Source organism: Carassius auratus, chromosome 22 (genome assembly GCF_003368295.1).
Source record: "Carassius auratus strain Wakin chromosome 22, ASM336829v1, whole genome shotgun sequence".
Lineage (NCBI taxonomy): Eukaryota > Metazoa > Chordata > Actinopteri > Cypriniformes > Cyprinidae > Carassius > Carassius auratus.
Window position 1 is genome coordinate 17,557,126 of NC_039264.1, and position 10,122 is coordinate 17,567,247.

The 10,122-nt window shown below is 37.0% G+C and overlaps 1 protein-coding gene across 2 annotated transcripts; it reads right to left on the reverse strand.

Annotated features, from left to right (window-relative positions):
• Positions 1 to 275: 275 nt before the first annotated feature.
• Positions 276 to 9,495, reverse strand: LOC113039857 (GTP-binding protein 2-like). Of its 2 annotated transcripts, XM_026197983.1 has the most exons (12): positions 9,076 to 9,491; positions 8,331 to 8,357; positions 8,051 to 8,235; positions 7,847 to 7,952; positions 6,607 to 6,804; positions 6,336 to 6,510; positions 5,345 to 5,564; positions 4,929 to 5,064; positions 4,781 to 4,839; positions 3,557 to 3,728; positions 3,291 to 3,455; positions 276 to 1,986 (listed from the first exon to the last, which is right to left on the reverse strand). In XM_026197983.1, the coding sequence occupies exons 1-12, from the start codon at positions 9,259 to 9,261 to the stop codon at positions 1,798 to 1,800; spliced, it is 1,818 nt and encodes a 605-aa protein (XP_026053768.1). In that variant the 5' UTR covers positions 9,262 to 9,491; the 3' UTR covers positions 276 to 1,797. The 2 variants fall into 2 exon arrangements, with proteins under 2 accessions (XP_026053768.1, XP_026053769.1); XM_026197984.1 differs by lacking the exon at positions 8,331 to 8,357 and having other exon boundaries at positions 9,076 to 9,495.
• Between the last annotated feature and the right edge of the window lie 627 nt (positions 9,496 to 10,122).

Consider the following 10,122-nt stretch of genomic DNA (forward strand, 5'->3'; position numbering starts at 1 on the left):
CTCAAGCTTTATTACTGATTCTCATTGTTTAATACTGTTAAATAAAATGAGCTATACATTAGCGGTACATTCAATATTTTTGCAATTGCACAATATCTTGAAAAGGAGTGAATGAGACACACAACACAATGGTCATCTGGGTTCCTGTGCATGCTCGAGACAAATGCCCATTACAAAAAGCTGCCATAAGTTTAACCCGGTTAAATCTGTAAGCCATCGCTAATGACCTAAACCTCATATTTGCTAACAAACAATTGTGCAATATGCACAGATAGTTTTTTTTGTCATTTGTAAATACATTTAGAGTTATGCTCAATGTAATCAAGCTAGTGAAAAATAGAAAAAGATAAAAAAAAATCATGCCTGACTGTTCCTCCAAAAATTCTCTTTGGGTTACCTCTCATGTCCTGAAGATAGGGGGCGATTTTCAATCACGCCAACAAATGTACCGAAATGGTACAAAATTAAATGAACAAAAACAGGACTGGTCATTTATTCATGAAACCTAAAATGAATGTGGACTGTCAGATTAATTTAAATTAAAATCTTTAATTAAAATTTAAACTAAAATCTTCACTAACATGTTACGCCTGTTTTTTGTTCAATAAAAAATTTTGGACATTTTCAACTTTTGAAATTTCAATTTCGTTATAATAATGGAAACTAATCATAATGGAACAACTGTTAATATTATTTTATTATGTTTATACTGGGGTACAGACTTATTTTTCTAACTGTGCATATGCTGTACACTCAACTCGCATATGCGGCTTTAAGTTTTCTTACACTAACTGGCCATCAACTGGAGTATGCTTTGAAAAGCTTTGTATTCGGCTATACACAAATTTTCCGCTGTCGTTCCAAATTTAAGCATACTTTGAGTTTAATGCCTAGGCCTTTAACCCTGCTCTTGGACACCCGCTGTCCTTCAAATTTAATGTCCAACCTGATTCAACATACTTGGCCTGTGATTTCTCAAGTGACCCTGAAGATCTTGATTAGCTGGCCCAGCTGTATTTGTTTAAGGTTGTAAAGTAGCTAAACTTGGCAGGACAGTAGGTCTACAGCAGGGATCCTTGACTCTGAACCTCGAGATCCACTTTCCTGCAGAGATTAGCTTCAATATGGATTAAACACACCTACCTGCAATTTTGTAGTAATCATGAAGACCTTTATTAGTTTGTTCAGGCGTGTCTGAAACTCTGAAGGAAAGTGGATCTTGCGGTCCAGAGTTGAGGACCCCTGGTCTACAGGAACAAGGTTGAAGGCCTGTCTTAAGGTGTACACTTTGTGAAGAAAAAAAAAAACTAACTTAAGTGTTGTCAGATTTCCTTGGGTAATATCATGTATTTAATATCACTGAAGACATTAGTTCAGCTAAAAAAATAAAAAGATTTTCCAGTGCTACGATTATGTTTCTCATTTCTACAATGCAGTCTGCAGGCAGGAGTTCCTGCATAAATCTGCTCCAGATACCCAACTTAGTGTCTCCCAAATGCTTCACTCAAGGTCAGACAGCTTCAACCTGAGATGTGAAACACGCACATGTGCAAAAATAGGAGAGGTTTCCGAGTCCCATTACACCCAGCAGACATATACTCTAATCAACCCTCCAAATGTCACAGGAGCCAAAAGCATTTACACACAGGCAAATCTGCAATTAATATAGGCAAATCTACAGAGTGGAAATGAAAGGTGCATGATTGAACTAGGGGAGGCAAACTCAAGGCAAGGACAATCTCAAGGCAGATGCAGTCAAATGTCCTCTTATGATTAATGGTGTCACTACCGATGTGTCTAACTATGGTTCTGGTTGCGGTTCTGATCAGGCATGTGGTTCTGGGTGGAGGGTAGGAGGTGCGTCACATGCCCGATGCCTTTGGTCACCCCCACTCTGAAGAGCAGCTTGGCTCCCACACGTAAGTACTCAGGGTGTTTTAAGAATCTAAAACACACTACAGCTCTCTCGCCTGTCCGCAGCTCCTCCTAGAGGACAAACACACACATTTTTCTGTGATGATACACTTTTCAAAATAAAAGTTCCAAAACAGAATTATTTTTGTTTCCCAAAGAACCCTCCATGGAACATTTTGTTGAAAAACCATTTGGGTTAGTTAACACAAAAATGAAGTCTTAGTATACGATGTAACTACAAAAAATATTGAAACTCTTTGGTCATTTTTAAGTAAGATGCTAACGGTCTAATAAGATTCAATGACCTATGCTAAGCTAAGCTAAAAGTCCTGCCACCAGACCCAGAAATCAGCTGAATGGATTCGAAAACGGTAAAACTCAACTGTTTAACTCCAAAAATATCTATGGAAAATATCTTTAAAAAAAAAAAGTGTTCCTTTAAGGACATTGTTAAAATAGTTCAAGTCCATGTGACATCAGTGGTTCAATGTAATATTCCTGAAGCTACGAGAATACTATTCGTGCACAAAGAAAACAACTTAATTCCAAAATTCTTCTATTTTGCATCACCGTGCACCGCCATTCATGAAAGTACCATGATGCATGCGTCTGCATTCCTCTGCTTGTAAACATGGTGCAGCACATGCATCATGATACTCATATGAATAGTGACAGTGACATGGAGAAGAACAATTGCTGAATAAAGTCTTTTTTTTTTTTCTTTGCGCACGAAAATAATTCTTGTGGCTTTGTAAAATTAAGGTTTATCCACTGATGTTACATAGACTCATACAAATACTCCTACATAGTAACATAACAAACTTGATGATGTCCAGCAGAGTTTAGCGCCAACCTGCCTCAACACACCTGCCTGGAGATTTATAGTACGCCTAGTAAGAGCTTGATAAGCTGGTTCAGATGTGTCTAATTGGGGATGGATCTAAACTCTGCAGGACATCGGCCCTCCAGGACCGAGTTTGGGCACCCCTGATTTTAACAATGTCCTTACTACCTTTCTGGGCCTCGATTGTGGTTCTGTTGCAGTCTATGGAGGGTCAGAAAAATGGATTGTATTTCAAGAAAAAATATCTTAATTTGTCTTCTGAAGATGAATGAAGGTCTTGCGAACTATCCCTTTAAAGTTAAAGAACTTTTTAATAATATGAAGAAACTTTTTCCACTATAAAGAAACTTTTGTGCAATGGAAAGATTCAATGGATATTTAAGGTTCTTCATGGAACCAAAGATGACAAAAAAAGGACTTTCTCTTTAGGAGTAATCCTTCTCATAACTTTGTATTTTACAGAAGAAAGTAAGTCACGTTCATTTGTAAAGACTTGATTCCTAACATGTCAGGGAGTTTACAAAATACACACCTTTCCAAGCAGACACTCCACCGTGGCAGTCTGCCTTACATTCCCCACGTGCACTGTGACTTGGAAACCACTGCGGAAAGTCTTGGCGTGGAACAGGAGGACTATGGCGGCCTCAAACTGCCAGCAAATTGTAGGGTTCATTTTGGGACTTACCATGACCATGCCCTAAAAACACAAACACTCAAGCTCAAAGACATCATAAAGATATATCTACATAAAGGCTTGATTTAGTCTTTTCTCCTCTTGCTCTCGTTTTGTGATCAGACCTTTCGTAGTAATGAGCGATCAAAGTTCCCAAGTGCAAGTGTGGCGGCCTGTCCAGCTCTTAGCACGCGGCAGCCGGAACGATTTCTGTGGATACTGCACACCTTCAACCTCAAGAACCGCCCATCATCGGTGGGACCCACAACCAGCCGGTCTCCTTCACGACACACACCACTGTGTGTGTACAGAAAGTTAATTATGAACTAGAAAAGGAAAGTTTGTCAAGATAAATTTTATATTGATTGGCCTGAAAAAGCCTTGAAGTGTGAAGGTTATATAGGCCTTAAGGATTGGTCACATTAACCATCATTTAACTGATTTTTGCTGGTGAAATCAGGTCATTTCAAACTGGAAACTGGGAGATCATGGATTCCACAAGAGCATGAAAGACTTCCACATGAAGATTTCGCAAGGCATTGAAATGTGTGTGTAAATCAGATTCTACAATGCTAAAACACTGCTCTGAGTTGCTACGGTTTGATAAGTTGTTCTGAGTGGTTGCTAGGGCATTGATTTGCAGTCACTAGGGTGTTGTAGGTGGTTGTGAGAATGTTATAAGACAGTTGGAAGATCAAGAGGATTCCGAAGTGTTGTTACGGTGTTGTCCAGGTGTTTTGAGTATTTTAGAGACAGTTGGAAGAGTGAATTGTTTCGAAGGCGTTACTAGGGTTTTGCCAAGAAGTTCCAAGCTTTTGAGAGACAGTTGGAAGAGTGGGTGGTTTCTAAGGCATTGCTAGGTCTTTGCCTAGGAGTTTTGAGCATTTGAGAGACATTTGGAAGAGTTGGTGGTTTCTAAGGGGTTGATCGGGCATTGCAGATGGGGTTTGCTTAGAAGGTTTACAAGGCTTACGTGTTCTGAGTAGTTGCAAGTATGTTACTTGAGAGTGATCTAGGTGGTTGCTAAGATGTTGCTAGGATGCTAATGAATTTCTAAGGTGCCTTGAATGGTTTGAAGGATATTAATTTGTCCCTTAAGAAAATTAAACATGTTTTTATTCTATTGAAAGTGTAATGACCATGTTTTTTGGTGTATCGATTACTATTTGTATAACCACAGTTTTAATACCATGGTTAAATTATGTTTAGTGTAATAAACATTGTATAAATATAATAACAACTTTTTTTTTCTTATAAGATATATACTTACTACAAGAAAAAAGAGTGGTTGATAGTGGGCAGTTATTACAGATGAACAGACAAGATTGACATAACAGATGTGAACTGACCTGTACAGTGTTCCACCAACTACTGTTCCTACATCAGGAACACTGTAAATCTCATCCACCTTAAAGAGCACATCAATTTGACATCAAATATATTGGAATATCTTAGAATTAAGACAAGATATGTGCGTTGGTAAGAGTGTGTTTGCACCTGGAACTCCGTGAGCTGCTGCATGAGCTCCTCTTGCTCCTTGCTGTTGCTCAGAGGAGGAAGAATGTTGAAAAAGACCTTCAGAAGGTCCAGACTCTCCCCAGAAACACTGGAGAGGGTGAAGATGGGCGTCACACTGTAGGGAGAGTGAAACATCATTACACACACGCATACTGTACAAACTAGTGTTGAACAGCTATCAGCGTTAAGGTACTTTGTAGGGTATTTTTAGAGCAAGTTACATATTTAAGTCTTAAAGGTACAGTACCAAAAATAGGCTGTTTAACTGTGAGGCTCAAAAAGAAGGTGGAAAGTTGTCAGGGAAAAATCTATGTTGCAAAAAAACACTGACTTGAGGTAGAAAAAATGCAGTAAAATGTATAATAACCCCTCTATTGTCGTACACACACATGTACCTGGAGGACTGTGCAAACTGCTGTGCAGCTGTGACGGCATCATCAGGGTTGGACACCACCATTGGGACCTTGTTGCAGCCGGGCTGTTTGAGCACTCTCTCCAACTGACGAACCGTTTTCTCCACTGTGCTTTTACCGCAGAGGTCCACCTTACTCACCACAATGAATATGGGCACCTTCAGCGCCATGGCCAGACCCAGATGCTCTCTAGTTGTGCCAGCTGGGAGAATTTTACCATGTGGGAATAACGTATAATATGTTGTGAAACAAAATTTGTTAAAAGCAAGGTTGGGTTATCTGGGTGGTTTTGATTAATGATTTATAATTTCATTTAAAAAACTACTGTTTAAAAGTTCGGGGTTCAATAAGATAATAATGTGGTTTTTGGAAAAAAAAGTTATACTTTTATTCAGAAAGCTTGCTTTAAATTGATGAAAAGTCACAGTTAAGGCATTTATAATATTTCAAAAGATTTCGATTTCAAACAAATGCAGTTGCAACAAATGTATCATGATTTCCTCAAAAATATAAAAAAGCCCAACCGTTTTCAACGCTGATAATAATTAGACATGCTTATTTCTTATTATTATTTCACCAAATCAGCATATTAGAGTGATTTCTGAAGGATCATGTGACACTGGAGTGAAAATTCTGGTCGAAAATTCTGATTTGCATCACAGGAATAAATTACATTTGGAAATATATCCAAATAGAAAAATCTTTAAAATATATTATTTCACAATATTACAGTTTTTACTGTATTTCTAAACAAACAAATACAGCCTTGGTTTACCATAAGAGACTTCTTAAAAAATGTTTTTTTTTTTTTTAATTGTACAGACTCCAAACGTTTGAACAGTAGTGTAAATATTTTAAACAGTGTAAAATGCTGAATTTATTGTAAATATTTACCATATCGGCCATTGCTTGCTCATTTAATATACTCTTAAATCACTTTTACAACTTATAAAGCAATATAAATAATACAAACCAATGCCAGTATTGGCTCCCACCACCAGCATGGCAAAGTCTGGGCAGTAGCTTGTCAGGCCAAATATAGTGGTCTTCAAGTACTTATAATGACCAGCCAGGTCAATAAAAGTGATCATCTTAGAAGAGCTCTCACAGATCTCCTCTGCTGTACGGGAGTCACTGTAGTTTACAACCTAAAACAATGAAAAACACCAGTATTTCTCAAAGCAGCATGATATATGCTAGTAAGCAGGAGGTTGTTGGTTTGAATTCCTGAATATTTGTCTCACCTCTCCTTTGCTGTTAAACCCCAGGATCTCAAAACTGATGCTGGACGTCCGTCCGGTCTGAATCTCATGCAGGTGTCTGAAGAGGTTGAGTCTGGCCCTGCCCCGTCCGTTATCCAGCTCGCCCTGAGTCAGTACCCCCAGCAGAGTTGACTTCCCTGAGTCCACATTACCCAGAACAGCCACACGGAGATCCAGAAACTACACACACAAACACAGAAAGCACAGTGACGGTACATAATACATTATTCGTTTAGTGGCTCAATGACAATTAAGGATGGCTTTAAAAATCGATTTAGAAAAAATGCCAATTGTATTACTCTACAAATGGCTGTATAACAACCATGAATAAGTAACAAATATTATATTTAGCCTAAAAACAGGCAAAATTATTGGATATATTTTAAGAAATGTACTGACCTACACAGTCATGAGAGTCTACTGGTCAGTGTTGTGATGATTTTAACTTTTTGTATGACTTTCTTCTAAACATGACAACTAACCAGCTTCCTGTGAGTTATTTGGTTTTTAACTGGTGAAAAATAAGTTGTTGAAAATATTTATTTATTTTAAATTAATCATTTGAAAAATATTTAACATTTTAATAATCACATACTATTTTATATTTAAAGCAATAATAATAAAATATTTTATTCCAGAAATCAAGTTATTTTTTAAGAATATAAGCATTTTAATGAGAACTTTTCTGAAAAGTTCAAAAATAGACAAAATCCATAATTATTTTAAAACTTTTTTTGTAGTTTTAAAATGTTGTAATTTTCTATTTTGTATACAGTGGTTATAAAATATAATCTTATTCCAATGATTCCTAGTTTATTGTAAGTTAATCTTTTTTTTTTTAATCCATTTTTATTTCAAGTTTTTATTTCAAGAATATAATCCTTTTTACAAGACCTTTTTCTTAAATACAAAATAAAAGTAATAAAAAGCAGCATAATATAATCATTTTAAAACTTTTATTTGTTTTATATTACTTTTTTTTTATTCTTCCTATTTAGTATTTTTTAAAGAAATAATAAAATAATAATATATTTTATTCCAGTAATAGTTGATAACAAGAATATAAGCTTTTTTAACAAATAAATAAACAAATAATAAAGACAATTTTCTTAACAGATCTTACAACAAAATGTGCAATGACTGATACAATAACTAAAACCACAACAACCACAATTCACAAAAGAAATTCAAAAGGAAACTGACTGCAGCATCACAAGCTCACCTGCTGGTCATCTGGAACTTTCCGCACAAGGACTTCAGCGATTTTCCGTCGCGCTCTATCGCAGTCCACCTCCCTCTCTCTCAGGAGCGTGATATCGGCTCCAACCCTGCGCAGAGTCACAGAGTCTTACCAAGACAACACAACACACCTCTAAGACACTTCTTACACACTGACATTACAGAATAAACTGAACGGAATATATACTTCTCAGCCATTCTGCGAAGAGTCTTAAGAGAGGCTTTCATATCTTCTTCTATGAGTCCAACCAGCAGCCCGTTATCCTCCACCCCAATCTGATACACGGCCTCCCCGCGGCCCTCCTGCAGTCGCCACTTCAGCTGCGTGGCCAAGTGTTCGAACCGATACTGCGTGGGGTTCACCAGCTTCAGCTGAGTGAGGAAAGAGTGGATGGAAATGCCATTAAATACATAAAAATGGCAATAGAAAATAAGGAGAACTTCAATTTTCACAGGTGTCTGCATACCTTGTATTCAATGTTTCCCTCTTCAGCCTACAAAATAAAGAAATGTGGGCAAACAACAATCAATTAAATAAAAATCGTAATTTAAATAAAATAAATAATCAACCCTGCAAAAAAAAAAATCATTCTTTCACTGGATAAAATACTACCTCAAAAAGAGCTGGAAAATGAATACTAATCGCATAAAAGTTTATTTATTTGGCATTATGTTACTAACTTAATTTGTGTTAATTTATTAACACATTTTTGTATTTACTTTTATTTAATTTGATTTTTTACAATTATTATCTACCATATAATCAACACAGCATGAAGAGCGGGTATTTTTAAATATCTGTTTTAGCATAAAAAAATAAAATAAAGTGTGCATTCTGGTCTTGGCAATCTCTGTAACAAAAATGTAATAATTATCAGTAACACAGTGCAGCAGTAAATTAGTATTCGACACGTGCTATCAAAAATAAAACGAAAGTAGGAAAGCCATAGGCCTAATGTTTACATTGTTAATAATTGATTATGATTTTTACAGTAGGTAAGGATAACTGTACGCTATTTTGGCGGCTGTTCCCAATTTTGTTTATCTAGAATAAGTATTTTGCCAGCATATTTGTTGCTTTATTAATATTCTAATTAACAATCAAATTAAGGACAGCTAACGTTACACGGTTCCACGCAAAACTCGGTTGCTGATATTGTTTATTAGGCTTCTTCTTCGCTGGCTAATGGTTAGCATTGGTATGTACCTTACCTCCGGAGGTAGAAACGGCGGAGGCTCGTTGGCCTTCTTGCCCCTCCGTCGCTTGCCTCTCCTGCCTCTCCTCGAGCGGGGTTTCTTCTTCGCCGTGTTGGCGATCCCGCATTCAGCTGCATCCTGCGTGATGCTCGTCTTTGCGGCAGACTTGATGCTGCAATGGTTTGCAACCTGCGCATCCATAGCCCGCTCGCATATAAAGGAGATCACAAATCTTCGGGTTTAAACTAAAATTGTTAACACATGTATCCTAAAAATGCACTTCTATGTTACAAACAGGGAACAAGGCATTTTTTTTTACTATTGCACTAGGATACTGAGCCATGACCGACCGCAGATAACGTTACATCCTCCTCAGTAAAACCCGCCTCCAACACTCGTCAACCATTCGTCATCCCTCTATCTATCTATCTATCTATCTATCTATCTATCTATCTATCTATCTATCTATCTATCTCATTATATAGTTTGTAAACATCAGGCCATCCATCTATCCAATTTAATTAGATTTTTTACTGCTGTGCTCATGCGTTTACATACAAATACCTCGTTAAGTGTGAAGCATAATACAGTAATAGCAACGTTAGCAAGCCTATTTGTCGGTTTAAAAAAAGTACCTGCAGGAGGCGCAAAAATACAGTTTTTCATGCTTCTATAAAAATGTCGATTCATTTTAGGGACGTTGAATTTGGTGCTCGCATTAAGAATCATGATATTTCTGTGCAGCCAGGAATAAAGTAAGGAGTCCATAAACTCCTCGGCTATTAATAGAAAATGCGGTTCTTCTGGGTGAAGCCCACATGAGAGATAGCCTAGCCTACACAGACAGAACAATTTGCTTGAGAACTAGTGTTTAAAACCAGTTCAGAGATCCTAGTTAGGTAAATATCATTATATCAAAAAAGTTCTCCAATTAACATTTGAGCTGCACATCACCCTCTAGCAGACATAAGTACACGGTGGGTAAGTTGCTTGTCGTTGACATTAAAGGGGTCTTTTATGCTTTTTTTTTTAAGATCATTATTTTGTGTATTTGGTGTAACA